This window comes from Cibotium barometz, chromosome 38, assembly GCF_041138505.1.
Source record: "Cibotium barometz isolate CiBa-2024 chromosome 38, ASM4113850v1, whole genome shotgun sequence".
Classification (NCBI taxonomy): Eukaryota; Viridiplantae; Streptophyta; class Polypodiopsida; order Cyatheales; family Cibotiaceae; genus Cibotium; species Cibotium barometz.
This window is the reverse complement of record NC_141083.1, coordinates 3206847-3228384: the sequence shown is the minus strand read 5'-3', so window position 1 is coordinate 3228384 and position 21538 is coordinate 3206847. Positions and strand designations below refer to the sequence as shown.

The 21538-nt window shown below is 49.1% G+C and overlaps 1 protein-coding gene across 2 annotated transcripts in view; it reads right to left on the bottom strand.

Moving 5' to 3' along the window:
• Positions 1-295: 295 nt before the first annotated feature.
• LOC147616244 (uncharacterized) overlaps positions 296-21538 on the bottom strand; it is a 148811-nt gene continuing 127568 nt past the window's right edge. For both annotated transcript variants that reach the window (XM_086777262.1, XM_086777263.1), the window contains 4 exons: positions 2785-2857; positions 2596-2657; positions 937-2482; positions 296-852 (listed from right to left, as the gene is read on the bottom strand). In XM_086777262.1, coding sequence (XP_086633388.1) covers positions 570-852; positions 937-2482; positions 2596-2657; positions 2785-2857 — 1964 coding nt within the window. In that variant the 3' untranslated portion in view covers positions 296-569. The remainder of the gene's footprint in view (positions 853-936; positions 2483-2595; positions 2658-2784; positions 2858-21538) is intronic.

Below are 21538 nucleotides of genomic sequence, written 5' to 3'. Positions count from 1 at the left end.
TCACTTCACCAAATGTCAGGGCAAACTCAGTCAAGATGGTGTGTGCACGCACGTGCACACAGGAGAGAGAGAGAGAGAGAGAGAGACAGACAGACAGACAGACAGAGAGAGTGAGCAGCTGGTCAAGCAAATGCACTAGTTCAGATAGAAAGAATTAGCATATACCAGCAGGCCACAGCTTGGACAAAGAATTCAACCCGCCAATCGAGTAAAAAGAAAGTTGTAGGAGCAGAAATTCAGGTTATTTCCCAAACTTAACAAAACCAAAGTGCAAAAATATACTACTCAGCTCAAAGAAGGTGAAGGGGTTGAATTAGTTGCAACCCCAATATATTATACTGTAATTGCAGAGAATATACTCCAAACCAAATTTACAGAAATCGAAAAAATACTCCTCAGCTCAAAAAAATGGGAGGGGTTAAATGAGATGCAACCCCAATACTGATCCATAATAACAGTAGATATCACAAAACTAAGTTGTCAATGACCATTCTTACATACAGAAATTCGCATGTACTTTATTTTCTAGCCTTGGGCATGAAAAGAAAGCAATGCATGCTCACGCTGGTTTAGCACTTCTTGCACATACAATCATGCAGGCATCTGAGGCACGTTTGGAGATCTTCCATTTGTGGTTTTTGAACTTTTCCAAAAGCCTCCGTAACAGCAGAGAACCCCATGTGTGAAGGAGAGGCATGGCTTTTATCCATGGTAGGGTTGTTTGGTGGATCAACAGCAGAGCTCTGAAGATTCAAGGCACATTGCATTGCCCATATTGCGAGTGGTCGCATATAGGCCAAAGACCTGTAGTGACCATTTATTGTCCAGCCTTCTGGCGTCTGAAACCAATACCTGTTTTTGATGGGGAAAAATCACTCAAAAGGCATTCAAAAGAGGAGTGAAAACTTTCTTAGAAAGGGAGAAAGGAAGGCTTACCCAAATCCCTCATCGGACCAGCCAGCATGAAAGATTCCCTCAGCAGTGTGAAAAGCTTCCTCTACCATCCCGGCATGTATCATGGTAGCAGCCAGCCCATAAGTGACACCTGTCCAAATCTCCCGGGATTGCATGCACGTTTCATCAACTTTCCCATTTGGGTGCATGCCGTTTACGGCACCAAATTTCCCTCCTTTTACTTTCATCACATTAAATTCATAAATCTTCCCTAGAGTGCTTTTCACCTTCTCCTCTTCAAAGAGGGGAGATAAACCTGATGCAAATGCATACAACTGTCCTGCCATCTGATCTGCTTGAATAGAATTACTGTTATTACTAACCCCACTATCATAATTGAAGTATGATCCATTCCAAAGCTTCTTCTCATACACATCCCTTGCTCGGTAGAACTTCGTTTGGAAGCTTTTTGCAGCATCACTATGGTTTAGCTTTTCAGCCATGGCTGCTGCAGCCTGCAGAGCTGCAAGCCACAATCCACCACAATACGCACTGACACCATGCACAGTCCATGTATCGTAAGTCTGATCAGGAAATCCATCATTTTCAATGAGACCATCCCGGTCTTTGTCGAACTGGTCCATGTAAGCCATAGCTGTAAAAACTGCAGGCCATGCCTTCTCAGCAAATGCTATGTCTTGAGTTGCTACAAAATCTCTGTACACCTGAAGTACAAACTTGCAGTTGAGATCCTTCCACTTGCTGGTATCGTGGATGTTGTAAGCATTGACCTCAATCCAGGGGTCATGCATGCCAAGGTCATGAGGTACTGCACCTAGGACCTTCCTGATACCCCAATCGGCTTGTGTGAGGAACTTGGTTTTCTCCGGGTTGTGTCTCAGAGTTGCCGCTGCAAATTCCTGCTGGATACAGAGTTCCAACTTTGGAAACAGTGCAAGCAGTGCAAACGATGCATAAAAATGGACATCGTATGTGCACCACATCACATATTCCAAGCCTTCTAGATACAGGAAACGCCCAACATTGTTGTCATCCCTATGATCCTCATTCACCTGAACATCCCCATTTTCTGATGCCTGCAGTGTAGAAGCTAGTACTCCCATCAGGTTTGAAGAGACCTCTCGTATCTCTTCAGAGATGCACTGTGAACTTACCCTGGAGTGTTTTGGTGAATTACCCTGATGAGTGTTGACATTCTCAACACTCTCTTCATTGACACGAGTTCCAGCATGATTCACTTCATTAGGATCAATAGCATTACTATGCTCTGATGCTTGAGGTGTAAAAACTACCGCTTCCATCATGTTTGAACAGTCTTCCCCCTTATCTGGCATCAGACTAGGGTCTTCAGGTGAACTTAGGCTGCAGTGTTTTGATGGATCCCCCTGGTAAGTGATAGCATTCTCCTCATTCTGAACACTCTTATCTTCATCCATCTGAATACTGGCATAAGTTCCAGCCTGATTATTCACTTCTGTAGGATCACTTGCATCATTGTTATTAAAACAAGCTTTCTTGGCTTGGACCTTTGCAAGACTTTCTCCCCTTTCTGTAGCTGTTTCACTCTCTGCCATGCAAATCCCACACATAAGAGAAGCTCCATACAAGTTATGTCCAATTAAAAACGCACCTTAAAACAGAAAACGTCTCTCTCTCTCTCTCTCTCAATTGAGAACTTACCTGTCCACACAGTGCCCCCCGCAACTAGAAAATATAACTCATTGAACAGAGTGAAACGATACCTGAAATCACACAAGACCTTGATTCATATATCTAAAGGCAAGCAATTTAATCTTCCTGTTTTGTCAGCCAACACAGCTCTATTTGTCACTGCTATCTCAAGTAAACCTATTACATATATGGTCTTACCATTCGGGAAGATTTCCATTTTTCAAAATTGGATCTTGCCAGCTCATGATAGCCACCTCCCACATTGGAAAATCTGCAGACATGGTAAATCCACCAAATGTAATAATTGATGAGCATGGTAATCTTGTTGTAAGCTATATGAAGTTAATCCTACATTTTTGTTTGATTATATATCAAACCCCTGGTTAATGAAATCTCCTCTTTCTAATTGTATCTCTTCTCTTATTTGTTCTTGGACACCAACTGTCCATCCTGCATTGAAAGGCTGGATGGAGAGGAGGCTGCAAGATGAAGTCCTAGCAGTTCCCTTCCGCAATAACCAAGGTGAGAGCTGAGGCCACTCTGAGAGCAGGGCCTGCCACGAAAATGTCGTTCCCTGCTGCCATACATACAGGGTCCACACGTAAAATGAGTAGGATTTCAGCAATCCTTTTGGTTCTCATTGATTCCTCGTGGCTCAGCAGATTCTCACTTCCTGATAGGTGGAGTCAGAATTGTCCAAATTTTTATTGCTTTCTCATGTAGAACGTGTGACTGATGAACCCGGTGAAGTCTTCACTGGCCCTGGAATGTTCTCCAAGTCTCTATCCGAAGATACCCTCAGCTGACCAATGGTGATCCTCGTGCCATGGGACGTGTCTGTATAATTCATAGTCACCAGAAACGGGAAATGGAAACAGAAACGACACCCCCCTCGGAAACGGAAACGGCACTCCCCTTGGAAACGGAAACGGCAACCGCGGAAAACGGGAACGGCTAGGAAACGGCACATATACTTGATAAATTAAACTATAGAACCAAAAACTAGTAATTACAAACTCAACAGCGAGACTTTCTCAAATTTGCATAAAGGACACCTCAAGATGAAGTCAATTTCTTGCTGAATTAAGAATAGAAAGTACAATGCAAATACATCAGCCAAGTTTGGAACTCATGAGTAGACTCAAACTTGCAAGAGATGCACATCGTCTGAGCCCAAATCATCATAATCTAGAAAGTCGTTGGAGCCGCTATCCCCTGCTTCGCCCAAAGTAGCTATCGGCATAGGCGGTAAACTGGCATGCTCCTCTGCCTCTGAACCCTTCTCATCCTCCTCTGACCAATGCTTCCAAGATTGGGGGTTCTCATTTCGCTCAAGAAGATGCAAATTGGCACTCACAAAAATTAGATCATTGGTCTTTTCAGTGCCAAGCCAGTTTCGCTTCTTTGAAGCGATATGGCTAAATGAGCTCCATAGTTTCTCCAAACAAGACGAACTGACCGCTTGGCTCAGAATCTTGATGGCCAATTGTTGCAACTCTGGAGTGTCTGCTCCATAGTCCTCCCACCAAACACATGGATCAGTGGTGAAGCGATTTGCCAAAGCATTGGCTCTTCCAAACCTCCTCTTGCAAGACCTGTAATCTGCCAGTTGATCCTTGATAGTTTTCTGCTTTGCAATGTCAAGCTCAAGTCTCTCCAAAATCATGTCCCATCCATCTGCGACCTCTAAATCTGTGTATTGATTGCCTGCTTGAAACTGGGGATCAACCATGAAACCTGCTGCATGCATAGGTGAATGGTACATATCCCATCTATCTTGGCATAGCTTCCTTAAAACCTAGTATTTCTGTTCATCTTGCTCAATGTGCTCCAACTTTTCCACCATCTTGCCCATCCCCTCGTAAATCTTTCCAATGCATGGCTGAAGTGAATCTCTCACCATCAACAAGTGGATGATCGGCTTCCCCCAAGCTATGATGCGTCTCACCTGCTCCCACCAAAGAGGGTTCCCAATATTTGACGCACATGCCTTCCCTACAACGGTTCCAGACAATGCATGCCTCTCATACTCATCACTCACCATCAACTGCTTTAGGACACTAGAACACTTGCTAAGGGACCCCAACATGAGGAAGTTGTATCCGAAGTGTGTGTCTGAATACTTGCGCAAATCTCTAGATGACTTCTTCTCGAACTCAGCCAGCAAGAAAGTGTGCTTATAAATGAAGGATATAATCTGGGAGGCTTGCTCTATGATGGGAGCAACCCAATCCAACTTCCCGATGTCCTTGAGAAGATTGTTGAGGCAGTGCGCCATGCATACAGAAAATGTGATATGAGGCAACCTGTCACACAACAATCTGCACGCTGCCTTGTTCGCATTCTCTCCATCAGCTACAAAGTGGATCACTTTCTCTTCACCCATCGCTTGTATGGTTGCTGACCACTCTAGGAAGAGTGCTTCTGCACTTTTCCTGTCTCGAATGCATCATGCGAGGAGATAAAATAAGATTGCCCTCTGGAATAGGCAATGACACCATGAATGGATTTGGACCGAGTGTCGCTCCAGCCATCTGCAATAAGTGTGATGCCATTCCTATCCCAAGAGGACCTAACAATCTCTGTTGCTGCAACAACTGTGCCCTTCTCCTTAGCTAGTACGGTGGTTCTCAATGCCTCTGATGATGGAGTGTAGGTGGATCCATACTCTGCAATCTTGCGCACCATGTCCTTGAAGTAGAAGGACCGAGCAGCCTGACAGGCAATGGCATCATGGTAGAAGAAGCGCGCAACACTAGCATCCACCTCCTCCTCCTCCTTTGGGTCCCATCTACTCTAAAGTGTACTCTGCCTGGATCAAACAGTACCCCTCGTGCCCACTGCTGGTGGTGGTGCACCAAATGGACTTGCAGTGGGTCCAAAAAATGAAGGCATTCCACCATATGAAGACCTAGTGGTTCCAGAGGTTTGTCCCGAAGTGCCCACATATGTGGAAGGACCTACTCCCACCCCTGCTCTCCGAGCCGATGAAGATGCCCGCGTTGCTTCGTCTTTCTGACGAAGCTCCTCTCGTGCTTCACTAGTGATGTTGGTACAGAATGCAATGTCGTGTCCATGCTTATGAAGCAGGTGTGCTCGAATACGAGTTACACTACTTGACTTCGTAAGGTGCAATTTAATTAAGAAGCTTCCCATCTATTTTTTAAATAGTAAATGATCATTAAAAAAAAAACAAGATTCATTTACAATTTTTTTAAAAAAACATTTACTGATTAAAAGTTATTGATTGTGGAGGACCGAGTTGAGAAGTGCCTTGCTCCGACTTGAGCCTTGCTCTAGAAGGGGAGAAAGGGAGGGAAAGAGAGAAAGGAGGGGAGAGGGGACCGTGCTGGAGCTTTGGGACTTGTGTCACAGTCACAGGAAACAAGTCTTGTGTACAAGGCAAGTACACTGTACAAAACAAGCTTCGTACTAGAGATTATATGGTGTGGTGTTGAGACAACTTGCAAGGAGAGCAACAGGAAGGAAGCAACGGGCAGGAGGCGGTGATCGTTTTTTCTCAACGGGCAGGAGGCGGGCCAAGCAACGTTTTTTTTAAATTATTTTATGCCACATGGGCTGCAAATATCAAAGGCATTTTATTTTGGCCAGCCATCGTTTCTCAACGGCATCGCTACTAAGACGGCCAGCCAATGTTTATTTTTCTTTAATTTTATGCCACATGGGCAGCGCATAGCAAAGGTGTTGATCCATCGTTTTCTTTTATTAAAATATGCCACGTAGGCAACACGACCAAGGTGGCCCGTTTCTAGCCGTTTCGGTGAACTCGACGTGGGGAAACAACGTTTCCCTGTTTCGGGGTGCCGTTTCCCCCATTTCCTGTGACTATGGTATAATTATCGTGGTTCTACAATGTCCTCTGTGAGGTCTCCATAGATCAACCCCAAGGATCATCTAACCTAAAACAAGGTTTCATAGACCCAACTTTGTACACATCGCATGACTGTGATAGATTGTGGCTAGCGACTCATCACCCACCATCATAGGTTCACAGCCTCAAACCTCCCCCAAGCCTGCGGTCTGATTGCCGCGAGCTTGCTTGGTACTGATGGCCCTAACCTAGTGTTGCATACCACTAGATTGAACCACCTAGCTTGCAGCTCCATGGCCATGAGGTCTTGCATGCCCCTGGTAGCCCTCCTAACTACGTTAACTCGTAAGTGCCCCCAAGGATGGGTATTATTGCCCCTTGATTTATTTATAAGCTTTTAGCCATTATTAGCCCTAGGCTATTTGTCACAAGTAGCAGAGATCCGGAACAAAAAGACAGAACTCTTCAAGTATTCAGAGAGAGAACACACAGCGGGAAACCACAAGAATTATGAATAAACAACACATTGAGCCGGAACAACCGGCCCCCCCTAGGAACTTCTTTATTCAGAGAGAAGCTTTTACAATAAACCAAGGCGTGGGTGTGAGACACCAGATTTTTCCACAAAACTTCAGCAACACAAATCAGAGCTCCAAAGTGCTTTTTTTTTTTTGGAAAAACGATCCTTCTATTAGTTAATGAGAAAACGCCATTAGGCTACAAAGCTCACCTCACAAGGAGGGATAATAAAGACAGTGAACACCGGAGCTCCACCCCCGTGGCTGGCCACTCTCTGAGGGGGGCTACCTAGTAGTACATGCGGGAGGTGAGAAGAGCCAAACTAGAGGCCTGTAGTGCCAAGTGACATCCTCGCCCCTCCCGATGAGGAAAGGGCCAGGCTGCCAAGTGCGGAGGAACGCCTTGCGGCGACCTCTCATGCGATCCGAGTCGCCCTGAAGTTTCCCCCAACAGTGTCCTCTCAAGGTGTGAATGATGTCCACCCAGAGGGCCTGTATGACCTCCGCCGGTGGAGTCGCCTGGCAGTCTATGGCCTCCCTGCATCCGGCTCTCCATATGTGCCAAGCCATCATGCTGCTGATCATCTCCCATCTGTGCCCATCCCCCTCCTGGGAGACTGCCGGAGAGAAGTCTGGCATCGAAACCACCGCCATCGCCCTGTCAAAGACCTGGATGGTCACACTGCCAGGGACGTCCTCGTATCCAAGGGCCGGGCTGCTGTCCGTGGCCCAAGCCACCGCACCCCACGTCACCATCATCTCACCTGGCGAGCCTGCAAAAATCATCCTGAGAGCGCGCTGCCAGACCTGCTGTGCTTGTGGGCAATCCCATAAGCAGTGCCGCTACGACTCCTGTGCATGGCCGCACCGAGGGCAGGACGCTGGGTGTCTGCCAAAAGCTAGCCAAGCCCCCACCGCTAGTCCTCTATGCGCTGTAAGCCAGAGAAAAAGCGTCACCTTCCGGGGCCGGAAGTTCGCCCAAAGGCGCTGCCAGAAGTCCCTAAGGAAGGCAGGGGAGAGTCCCTGTCGCCGCCAATGCTCGGCCGCCGCCGGGGTGCCCGCTATCCTGTGCCTCTGGTTCCGCCGCCCCAGCCTCGCTGTATACTGAAAAAAGGGGGTGCCAGGGCTGGTAGGGGCCGAGTAGGATCTCGCCAAAGCCACTCGCCTAGATCCCACTGAAGGCGAATAAGAGGCCTGCTGTCCCAAGCCCATAATCTCCAAGAATAGTCCTCCCCTATCGAGGCCGGTGAGGGGTCTACATGCCACTGTCTCTGATGAAAGCCGACCACCCGCACCCTCTGAAAGATACAACCCTGGAACTCATCCAAATCTAGTCGGGTCCTCTGAAGCTGGCCTCCCTCTCCCACCTCGAAGGTGAGTGGGGCGACTCTCTCTGCTGAGCCGCAGACCGCTAGAAGGATCTCATGCCGAGTAAAGACGCCCATCCACTGTGGAGGTGGAGGGTCCTGTACTGGAGTCCGCCACTCCCGGGGGATGGCCGCCTCAATGTCCTGCCTCATCAACTCTCTGCCCCTCATCCCGCTGAGTCTCCTCTCCTGAACCTCTAGAGGCAGCTGCTGAAAACATATCCAGTCGTCTAGGGACTGGGCTCGGCCGGAGCTCAACGGGCCCCACAACACGTGCGATCGCGATCCAACCATATGACCATTGGGAAGTCGGATCAAGGGGTTCCAGATCAATGGCTGCCTCAGGCGCTCCTCATCGGTGCCCGGGGGAGTCTGGAAGAGTGACGGCCTCAGATGCTCCCAGGCCCTCAGAAGGCTAGCTGCAAAACGCTCCTCGAAGCCAAGGCCCACTCCTCTGGATCGCTGCTCTGTAAAGATCCACCTGATGCTGGGGGTCCAGGGGCCGCTAAGAGAAGGAGTGCGGCTGAGAATCCTGGAAACAAGAAACTCCTTCCACGGCTCAGCGCGCCTGGTAGGAGGCCACGAACCACCAACTTGCCAAGCAAAGCTCGGCTTTGACAAATAGGATCAACTATGCCCAGGCCGCCTCTCTCCCTCGGCTGAGTGATCACAGCCCATGCCACCTTGGCCCTGGCGGGCCGCCCGTCGCCACCGGACCAAAGAAAGTTCCTGATGAGTCTCTGCACCTGGCCAATGCACGCCCGAGAGAAGGCCCAGCAAGAAGTGATGTACCACATGGTAGCAAGCAGAACCTGGTTAACCACAACCACTCGGCCAGTCAGAGATAAACGAGCGGTACTCCAATACAGAAGCTTCTTCCGAATGCTCAAAAGAAGGGGGGCTATCTGCTGCTCCGGAGATATGTCAATGCCCACATAGCATCCCAAATAGCGCATTGTAGTGCCAGGGGGCAGCCACTGAAACCCATCAACTGGCCTCCAAGTCGGGGGGGGGGGGGGGGGGGGGGGGGCACAGAACTGACCCACAACCCACACGACTTGTGCCAGTTGATCAAAGCGCCCGAAGCTCTGCAAAACCTGTCCATGGCTGAGGCGAAGCGGCGGAGGTTCTCCTCCCCTCCCTGAAGATAGACAGCAGTGTCATCCGCAAACTCCGAGTCTAGGAGCTCCTCCGAGGTGCGGATGGGGAGCTGGAGGCCCCGCAAACCTGTATCCTGTGCCGTCAAGAAAGTGCTCATGGCCTCCGCCACAAAAAGAAAAAGAAAGGGCGCCAAGGGGCACCCCTGCCGCACCGAGCACGAGAGCTGGAACCTCTCTCCGCGCACGCCCTGTATCAGCACCTGGCTATGAGCCGATGTGTAGAGTGCAGAGACCCCACGGATCCACTCAGGGGGGAAGCCCATCCTCTCCATAGTGCCTTCCAAGAAGGCCCAGTCCACCCGATCATATGCCTTCTCGAAGTCGAGAAGGAGCACTGCCAGATCCTCCTGCCGAAATCTAGCCAAAGCCGTAGCCTCCCAGAAAGAGAAGATGTTATCCAGGATGCTCCTATCCTGGATGAAGCCTGTCTGCGTGGAGTGGATGATGTCCGGAAGGTGAGGTTGGAGCTGCCTGCTGATCGCCTTAGCTAGGACCTTGTAGGCCGTGCCTAGCAAGGTGATCGGTCTCCACTGGCTAATCCCCCTATGCAAGAGACCCCAGTACCTCTGGAAGAAAGCCACTGAGAGACCGTCCTCTCCTGGGCATTTGCCCCGAGGAAGTGCCTGAAGAGCCGCCTCCAGTTCCGTATCCGAGAAGGGGGAGAGAAGGGAGTGCTGCAAATGGGCTGGCACAACCGGTCTTGTGAAGCTCCAGTCTGCCTCCCGAGCCTCTCTCACCCTGTCATCTGCTGGCTCAGCAGAGAGCAGATCCTTGTAAAAATCTGTGGCGATCGCCCGAGCCCTGGGGGGATCCACCACTACCTGGCCATCAGCCTGCCGAAGACGCCTGAGACCCTCTCGTCTGAAGCGAGGCCCTGTCGCCTCAAAGAAATCTCGAGTCACTCTGTCTCCAGCCTGTGTCCAAAAAGAAACCCGAGCATGGAATCGGAACTCCACCCTTCTCTCCTCGATGGATCTCATCTCTGTGCTCTGAAATCCAAGGGCTCGTAGGATCCCTCTCCTAAAGTCTCTGAAGGGAAGCTAGACTCCTCCGCAGGCTCCTTTCCTGCTCTCTGAAAGCCTCCAGACAGTCCAGGGCAGCCTGTCTGAGCATTCTACTGATCTCCTGCAAACCCCTGTCAAGATCGCTGGCTGCCGATCCTCTCCTGAACTGAAGCTCCTGCCAGACCTGCTCAACTCTGGTCGCAATCTCGGGCTCCTCTATGAGACAATCTGGAATCCGGACGCTCTGGCCTCGCTCTCCTCTCGTAGGGTCCTCGATCTGGAGAAGCACTGGAAAGTGGTCTGAAAACGAGGAGCCTGCAAGTATACCCACAGTGCCACCTCTATCGCAAGCCCACTCATCAATGTAAAACCTGTCGATGCGGGAAAGGTTAACTCCTGTGGCCCGTCTATCCGAGCACGAGAAAGATAAACTCCCCTGCAACCTGCCAAACTCCGAGAGAGTCCACGGATCCTGGCCTCTCACCTGTAGCACTAGTTCCTCCCAGGCAGCGAGCTCCGGTCCATGAATGGTCTCCTGGCTGCCCCCCATCCTGTCCTCTGCACCCTCCAGCATGTTGCAATCCCCCCCTAGGCACCAATGGTCTGCCATGGGGAGGGACTGCCTAATGGTGCTCCAAAACTCAGCTCTCCCGGTTGCCCCATTAGGGGCGTAGAAGTTGAGGAAGCCAATGCGGTCTTCCCCAACCCGAAGGATGATCCACTGCGCTCGACCCTGGACCAGAGTGCCAGAATCCACAACCTCGGATAGAAGCTGCTCACTGACTGAGATGCAAACTCCACCCTGGTTCCCCTGGGAGCCATATGCCGGTGACCAAAAAGTGTGGCTCCTGCCTGGCAAGATCTTCCCGCAGGTGCGGGTACGCCCGGCAGAAAGGTGGTGCTCCTGGATGAAAAGGATATCTATGGGTCCTCCAACGAGAGCCCTCTGGATCTCCTGGCGAAGTCTGCCCCGACCAATGTAGCAGCGAGGTCCACCAAGACCCTGGATGTTCCATGAGAGGATCCTCATGGATGAGCTATGGCAAGTGAAGCAGCCGCCACTGGCTCACCCCTCTCAGCCGGCTCGGATGAGCTGCCCTCCACTCTGTGAGTCTTGGGCGCCGGCTTGGAGGGAGAATAGTCACTGTCTGTCCGGGTGCGGAGTCTCTCCAAAAAGAGGGTGACTTGTCTCTGTGTCCAGCCCCACTCCACCTTCGCCCTGTCCAGGGCATAGGCGTGAGACCGATCCTCTGCATATATGTATCTAAAGGTAGGCTGCACCCTCGGGGCGACGTGGAGGAGAATCAGTAGCACCACCTCAACTGAGGTGTGGACCGGATCCGCCGGCAATCTCCTATACCAAACAAGCTCATGCGGGCTGAGTGTAATCGGGTCTGCAATAGGTCCGTGAGCCCCAAGTCACTGAAGTGGTGAGAAAACTCCAGTATCTGATCACGCAAAACTTCCTCTACAGAGTTGCAATCCCATGCTGTGTCTGGGGCAACACTGAGAGCAAAGGAGAAGGCCACCATGCTGCTCACCACTGAAGGAGAACGAGAGGGATGGCACACCACGCAAACTCGCAAGGGTGCGACCAGTGTCTCGAACGGGCCAGCATCCAGCTGGAGACACCTGAAAAAACCGTAATCCACTGGGAGCCCCATCACTCACGGGGGCCCCCCAGGGGAGGCTAGAGAGAACTCTGTGGCGGTGCTGGCTCGGAACCCTATTGCCCTCCGCTCATCCCGGGCGTTCCTGGCGCGATGGACTCACGGTTTTGACCTCGCTTCTGACCCGCTAGCAGGCGCGACAGGTTTCCCCATCACTATCTGCTTTCCTGGACTCCGCAGGGAGTACTTGCCCCTCTTGTCATCCATTGGCAAGGCGTTCGGGCAGGTGGTGGAGATGCCTCACACAGCGGCTTCAGTGATAGCTCGAGCAGCAAGACTCCCGGCCATTCGTGTTGTGGTTCCGTCACCGGAGTCCCTCCCGAAGACGATCCTCCTCCCTTGTCTTTCTGGAGGACATCTGATACAGCGCGTGGAGTATTCGGGCCTCCCCGGCCAGTGCTACATCTGTCGGGAGATGGGCCACGTCGCACGCGCCTGTCCCCGCAAGGGGGTTCATCCTTCACGCTCTGCCGCCTCTAGACCCCCTTCAGGAGGCCCGAGGGGTGGCCATCCACCTCAGAGACCGGACATCCCTAACTCGTCTCAATAGGCGCCATCATCTGACGAGCAGGCCCCGGCGGAGGATGCCGCGCAGACCCAGGAGGCTGGCGGATGGCAGGAGGTTCGTCGGCGGAAACGCCCGGCCCGCAGGGACCGTCGCAGACGCCAGCATGCAGCACAGGCTAGCGGACAGGCGACTCCGGCTGGCGTCCAGGCACCTACCCGCACTTATGCTCCAGTCAGGGATAGGCGGCCAGTAGGTCCCACCCCGATGGATGAGGATTCAGTCTCAGTGCCCGTTGAGGCCGCCGGTGGAGCCCCCCACGTGGAGACCCCGCTCCCGCCTCCCCTGCGGGGGGCCCCGCCCCCTCCATGGAGCAGATTCCTGAGGATCCCGAGCCGCACTTTGCGACCCCCGGCCCTCTTCCCCTCACTCGGAGAGCACTCCTTCCACCCCCCCCTCTCCCCCCCCACCAGCCCCCCCTCCCGCCTCCCCCGGGAGCCCCCCCTGACACCTCTCCTCTGGCAGATGCCTCTCCATCCTCTCCTCGCTCTCCCCCCTCCTCTCCGCGAGCCACCATCCCTCCTTCGGCCTCTCCAGGATACTCCTCCAGACCACCTACTGCCCCGGGGCAGCGCAGCTGGGTAGGCCAGAGTTCAGTTCAGCGGCTGTTCCACCGCCATTCCGGGCCGGTGGAGATTGCGATCCTAGCTTCGGACACTCTACCATAACAACCCTAGCATAGACCAACAACACAATTTAACTATCATACCAAATGGCATCTTGCATTAGTTGTTGGCAAACACTAGTCCACACAATGCAATTTCTCTCATAGTTACCAGAGATTAACTATGCCAAAGCATAGATTGTCCAAGACAATAAACCCACTAAACCTCAGGAGATCCTACATAGAAACACTCTCGCGTCTCATACCACTAGAGTGTTAGACTTGCATAATGTGGAAGCAAAACACAAGAGAGAGGGAGAGATGGCAAAGAGAGAGAGATGTCACAATCAACTTGTATTATAGCATGAGGTTTACACAAGGTTCATACTCCCCAAGACATGGGTGGAGACAACCATGCGCTGAGAAATGAATGGATACAACAAGAGGGCAAAGAGGCCTTTATGTAGGGAAGCCTTTGATAAAGAGCCGACCCTTACATAAGACCTTCTTCTGACATAACACATGAGTGCACATATTTTAACACCCCCTTTGCAACTCATAGTGAGCAAATGTCTAAAGAAGAAAAGCTGATGAAGACACGACCATGGACATCGGTCAACTTGTCTCCTCAAAACAAAATGCCACCCTGAACAACAGAGTAATCTACTTGGCTCCGATTTCCCACATCAATGTGCAGTGAACTCCAAGAATAGAATGATGAGTTGACGGGTATACCACACCCATAATCTCCCAATAGTGGATTGTGAACACATTATGTCCCAAAAACCTCGGACAATGAACTCTGACCACATCCAGTCCATACTCTCTACTACACCAAGCAATGAATTTAAAATGCATTCAATCCATAGCTACCAAAGCTGACTTGTCCACCCAGATTTTTTTTATATATCATGCTTGGAACTCCGACTTATGGTTCCCATGTACCAAAATTTGACAGCCCCCTCTTCCGCCCATGAGCCTCCTCTAGTTTACTGCACAAGGGGGGAAACATGTCCTTATGGCTAGAGAAGCACACCATCCATGTCCTCCTAAGCCGGGAGGGCCCTGGGAGCACTGGAAGTAGAAGAATAGGAATCACTTTCTTGTTCTTTTTAATTTCCCTTCTTCTTTGATGAAGACTTGTCCTTGACCTTGGCCTTGACCTTGGCTTTGTCCTCCTTGAACAAACAATCCTTTGCCAAGTGACCTTTCTTTCGATAAGAGTAGCACCGGCTCCAAGCTTTCATCTGCACTGTAGCAAGTGCCTAACCTGACCATTAAGGGACACCTTGACCTTACCCTGTAAGACAAGGACGCACCAAACCTGCAAATTCAGCTTGCAATGAGCCCTGTTAGTTCTGTCAAGCTTATCCTCTTTCGTACAGGAGGGACCCATATCCACAACAATAGTCCACCTTCCACAAGCAAGCCTTTGAGCTCACTGAATCTCAGATCTCTAGAACCAATCTCCAACACTGCAACAACACGAACCATGAGGACCTTTCAGCCCCCCTCAGAAAACTGAGGTAGAAAAAGGGGCTGGAGAGCAGTAAGTAGGACCACAAAATCCACCGGGAAGCACCCAAAGGGAAGGGAGGGTAGCCAAGGAAGCGGAACTGACAACGCCGCTTACTGGGTTTCTCCGGGTGCAAAGAACTCTCCTCCAACTGCTGTCCAGGTGGTAGAAGCAGCCCACGATTCACCAACAGCAGCAGCAAATCGCTCAGGGAAGCAAAAAAACGCAACCCCCTCAGGATTGCACCTCGACGCCATGCGGAGACTGCAGGGGGGAGAGGAGTACTAGAGAAGAAAAATGCTGATGAAGAAGATATGCAGGTACAGCAGAAAAAAACACAGCCAACTGATGATCTTCAAAAAATGCTGGTAGAAGAGGGAAAAATTTTGCAGAAGAGGGCAGCCAAGACCTTGGGCGACCGCTACCATGTTAGAGTTGCACAATGCGGAAGCAAAACAGAGGAGAGAGGGAGAGATGGCAAAGGGAGAGAGATGTTAGACAACAATCAACTTGTATTATAGCAAGAGGTTTACATAAGGCTTATGCTCACGAAGAGATGGGTGGAGACAATCATGTGTTGAGAAATGAATGGATACAACAAGAGGGGAGAGGGGCCTTTATATAGGGAAGCCTTTAATAAAGTGCCAACCCTTATATAACACCTTGTTCCCACATAACACATGAGATGCACATATTTTAACATAGAGCACACCCCACATAAAACCCCCGTTAAGCATGATCTTAGGTGTAATGGCCAACTTTCCCCCCTACAAACCAACCTTTAGGCAACCAAATTCCTCTCTAAACACCAACAAAGTCAAAACTTAGGTCAACTTTAGGGTCAATCTAATCCATTCAAAATCAAGGATGAAAGATACCACCATGTTCACACCCCAATCCTTCTCCCTAGCTTCCATAGTCAGCTCTACAGACTATCTATAAGCCATCCGGAAACCTCCGCCTAGGCATCTTGGATTATGATCATCACCACGGTCCACACGACTACTGAACTCAACACCCTGTCCTCAATTATTACCAATTTCCAACAAGACTGCCTACCACCGGCCACCTAGTGGCTATCCGGATAACATGAAGAGTTCATGGGAAAACTTGGTATACTCTCTTCAGTGTTTTAAAAAGAACTATACACTCATGTGAAAGAGTAAGAGCATGCAACAAATTAGATTCCATCATAGTTCAGCAGTCAGACCTCGAAAAATTAAAGATTTTAAAATTAGGGGTTTACCAAAAAAGTACAAAAAAGTACTTGAAAATCAGCATCACAATAGAGGGTCTGTGACGTCAGGACTATTGAGGACCCACCAATGTGTGTGTGAATTGAGACTTGAATCCACTTAGCTAAAGCCTTTTGACACCACTTGACAACCCCACGGTCATCATGGCTTCACTTGCTCAAAGTTGTCATCCCCAACCGACTCCACGTCGTGACTGTTCGATGACTTTACGGAGTTATTGCCAACTGACACCATATATCTGCGGTGCACATGAAACCTGCGTGCTAACTTGGAGAAAAGCATTGACAAAAAGGTGATGGGTTAAGGGCTGGAAAGAAGTGAAAGGTTAGAGAAAGACTTAAAGGGTAGATGAGAAGGGTGTGACGAGAGAAAAGTTCCTGCGACACGAAGGAGGAGGTGCAAATCCGCCTTGCATGTGAGAGAAGCATTTGCGTGCCCCCATAAATATGAGACTGATATACTATGGGAATAAAAAGCGGTCCCTCTTTTATTGCTTTAAAAAAAAGCAAAGATTTTCTTGTAAAACTCCAGAGGTAGCCTTCTTTTATTTTCAAAAAAGCACTTGACCTACTTTATGTAAAAAAAGCTTGCTTGCTCTATTTATAGCAAAAAGATGGCGCCCCTTAACAAAAGCTTGCTTGCTCTTTTCTTAGCCACGTTTTGCTTCTCTCTAGCACTGAGAGCTACTCTTTGTGCATACATGCAAGCTGCCCTTTGTGCATATACACAAGCTCTCTTTCTGGCTGTGATTAAGAATGCGTATAGAGGGCACCTCCATACGGCCTACACAGGGTTGACCTGCCTGTGCGTGGCTGTGGCATTGGGCACCATCTTTCCCGGCCGTGCTGCCTGGTTTAGTTGCGCATTGCACCTCCCATGGCTGGCCTGATCTGGCGGCCCTTGGCTAGCCCTAGGCACGGTGCTTTTCGTCCCTGAAGGGTTAACCTGAACTGAGAATCCTCTACCCTCTCTTGCAGGCATGTAGGGACAATCCTTGGGCAAAAATGAAGACCTTACGCACATATTGAAGCTATAGTCCAGCTTGTATGAGGGTTGCTTTTTCACCTTCTTTAAAATCATTGTGCATCTGCATAAACGATTTCTCCCTTTCTTGCTTTCCCACACATCCATGCGGAGAAACCATAGCTTTCTTGCTAAAACAGCCCACATGAGGATACTACCTTGTACATCCTCCATGCCTCCGGTTCTAGCACTTGTTAGATCCATGTTCTAAAACCATTGTGAGGTCTCCATAGACCAAGACCAAGGATCATCTAACCTAGAACCGAAACCCTAATGAGGTTTCATAGACCCAACATCATATACATCACATGACCATGACTCACCACCCAACCGTCGGTTCAGTGCCACATATGACCCCCGAGCCTGAGGTCTAATTGCCATGAATCTGCTTGGTACTGATGGCTCCAACCCTAGTGTCTCATACCACTCCCTGCAGTTGGCAGATGGTGGGCATAGCACATGCTTGTATTTTCACATCACTGTGTAGTTGACGAACATAATCCCCAGCTGGATGGCCTGAGACCCTCTCTTGAGGATGGCATTTGAGTTATCTATGCAATTGGCACAAAGTGGGTATTGTACATGCTCGTACTATCGCATCACGTGGTGTTTGATCAATATGCTCTCCCGATGGATCCCCTCCCTGCCTTCCCCCCTCCCCTCGCATTTTGAGTATAGTCTAGATGCAACTTTCTAGGATCTCTCTAAACAAGATCATCCACGACCTAGCTTGCCTCACACGTGTCGGACAAGGCTATCTCCGACGGAGCTTCTTCACAAAGCTTCAATTCTACAAGGACCACTCCTTGAGAGTCACAGAGGATGTTATGTCTTGATAGGCCTAGGGTTAGGGCTAGGGACATGGACTAACCTAGGGTAGCTAAGGCATGGGGACCTAGAGGGTTCACACGTGGGCCAAGGGCGCTCACAGGATGAGGTCTAGATTGGCTAATAGCTTATAATTAATAGCCTAGGGCTAATTATGGCTAAAAGCTTATAAATAAAGCAAGAGAGCTTATAAATAAAGCAAGAGAGCTTATAAATAAAGCAAGGGCCAATAATAGCCAGGATATTGCTATATGGCCATGGAGCTTAAGGTGGGTGGTTTGGCCTACTCACGTGCCATCCTCAAGATCTCTGTCCAATGTGTATACATGGTAAACGTAGGTGAGTGTCTGGAAGAATTGGGAATCAAGGACCAAAGAGTCTGCCCCAAACTCAGCAAGCATAATCTCATGTAGCAGCGTGGCTTATTCCTCATCATAAGGAAGTACATCATGACCTGCAATCTCTCTATCCTCCTCTAGTCATCCTCCTTGAAATCTAGTCCCCAAAGGTCCCAAAGGTGATGTTACACCCCATGGATCTCCTAAACACAAAGCACGAGTGATTAGAACAAACCCCCTAAGAGGGGTGCAGGCTAGCTCACCTCCCAACCGTAGGTTCTATGCTTTGAACCACCCTTGAGCCATGGACTAAGGTTTGACTCCGACAACTTCATGCCAGTCCTTCGACATGCCGATCTATGCTCTACCACACACGTAGCCAGAGTCTTGGTCAAACTCTGACCAATAGTGAGATTACGACAATAGTAGCCCATGTTTCACTTATATAGTGCCCACTACCGCTATAAATAACTATCCTATTATAAATAGCCAGTACACATGGATTTATTGATAATCTTGAGCTGCCCGTATTAGCCTGCTTTCTCCTAATCCTAGAGCTCCCCTAACCTTGTCGGATTAGGCCACTAATCTCCAAGATTAGCACTCAGATGTTTCCACTCTTGGAAACAAAATCTGTCTAAGAAAGTAATCTTGGAAACCTATGCTATAAACTGGCAAAACTGTCTTCGAAGTCAAAGACATTCCCAATCTTGGAAATAAACAGGGGAAACTCAAACTACATCTGACAACTGACTCCATAATCTGGTTCACCATGTCTACTCTTTCCACTCATAATTGTGCCATAGGAACTGGCTAAAACTGCAGCCACTATTCCTACAACTATCTCAGTGGAACTAAAAACAGACCAACTCGAACCAGAGTCGTGAGGAACAAAACAATCCCTCAATCCAACTCAAGAGCTAGGAGATAAAAATACCTTTCCTCTTTGAGAACCACAAAACTATCAGATATCTACACACTCTCCTCATAAATGACTTCTAAAAGTATTCCCATCAAGACCATGTGCAAATCAGAATACCCATGATATAACTCTCTTAATGTACCATATACTCTCCCAAATGCACGACTATGGAATCAACTGTATAGCAAGTCAATTCTTTCTAGGGCTACACACCTAGAAGTCCATTTTCAAGTTCTCATTCTGAAGGGAAACTTGGGTTGACACCCATACCAAACATAACCTGTGCAGTATTATCATAGGGAGATCTTGACCAACAGTGAGATGATAACAATAGTAACCCATGTTTCATTTATATAGTGCCCACTGTGACTATAAATAACCATCCTGTTATAAATAGCCTGTACACATGGATTTATTAATAATACCCTTAGCCGCCCATATTACCTTGCTTTCTCCTAATCCCAGGGCTTCCCTAATCCTACCGGATTAGGCCACTAATCCCAAGAATTAGCACCAGCTATGTAATAGGGGATCTCCATTCATCACAACAAGTGTCACTGACTCACTAATGTATCAAAGAGACATTTCTTAGTGCTAGGCTCCTAGAGGTGGGCCACAAAGCACTCTCTCTCCAAAAGGGCCAAAGCAGCATCATATCCCATTGTCAGTCGGTTCGGGCTTGAGTTGTAGGGTACATAGTGAAGATCGGGCCAATGAAAGTGACTTCTCGAAGACTACGTGGTTTCATAAACTCAACGAGGGATTCACCATTTACCAAATTGTTGCCCAGTTTTCTCTTAAGCGACTAACATGAAACACCGGATGTACTTTACATCCTTCAACTAGCTTTGATGTGTAAGCATTGAGCAACATCATCAATCTTTCTAAGTACTGTGAAAGGACTACAATACCTAAGAGACAGCTTAGGGCATTTTCTTTACGGTTTTAGAAGCTTCAACTAGAGACCACAAGTACGGGAAAGGATGAGAAAAGGTACAATTAGCTCAAGAAAGAGGAAAATGGTTTGAAAGCGCTTTTGAAGGCCTACCTTTGTTGTTCCCTAATATGGCCCTTCAACCAGTAGCACCCATAGGAGCTATCTCAATCCAAATAGCAGCTGGGAATGTTAATGCTCATCCAATTAACGTGGTCCCTTTACCAATCTTTAAAGAAAGAGAGTACAATGAGGACCCTGATCTTCACATAGCCGAGTTCTTAATAGTAGTAATAGCTAACTGCCAGAACCCCCAGCATTGGCTATCCACCTTCCCAGAATTCCAAACAGAGAACCCCATGATCTTCCGACGCTCCATTGTTCCAAATTGACCACCTACCAAAATGGAGCAAAGAGTTTACCCACTTTTTGGCCAATGAATTTCTGATTAGTTGTTCCAAAAAAAAAGGGACAAAGCCAGAAGCTTCATCCGGAAGGTGGCCCCCTATCCATAGATAGTGTGAATGCTACAAGAAGGGTCAAGGCAGCATCATGACAAAATGCGTTCATGAGGATGACTTTGTCACCGTTCTTGAGCAAGCCCATTCTGGCATAGGTGGAGGACACTTTACCCGTGACACAACTGCCCGCAAGGTGCCCTGACATAACACCATACAGGTATGACTGCCCTTGCATACCACCCTTTTCATCTGAAGGGCCTCTAAGGAGTGGCAGGAAGTATCTTGGAAAGTCAACTTCATCTCCTTGTGTAGTAGACCACCCCCGCATGATCATACAACCATGGATGGCCTAGAATAATATCCACTAGATCCAAAGGTGCCACCTTGAATGTTTGACATCCAGAAAACTTCCCAAAAGTCAATTGGGCATCCTCCAAGGTCTCCACAACCCGAAACTGGTTTGATTTCTTCCGCTCACCCCTCATGGCAGTGTTTATAGCCTTTGGCCACTATAGCTTTCCTATCTTCTCGATCTTCTAACTGCAGATTAGACAAACTAACCCTACGGTTAGCATCAGGTACATAACATACTTCCCCTCTTCAAACATTTCCACTCCTAGAAATAGGTTTGGAAAGACTACCTCGATTGCGTGCACCAGTTTTCTTGTTGTGCCCTTCCCACTTCTTGCTCTGCAAATACATATCAGTACTGTTATCGACCAGGAGAAGAAAGAAGAAACTGAGAATTGAAGCGTTGGAACTTCATCGACTTCGAAGACTGAAGAACAAAGAAGAACCCCACTCGGCACTGTACAAACCGCAAGGTAAGTAAAAATACTATATTCCTCTAGACATGGACCTTTGGGTAGGAACCTCTGTATAGCTCATTGTGGGGAGTTTCTCGAGCCCGCACAGTGACAGGGCAACAGTGCAGGGGCACACAGGAATACTTCC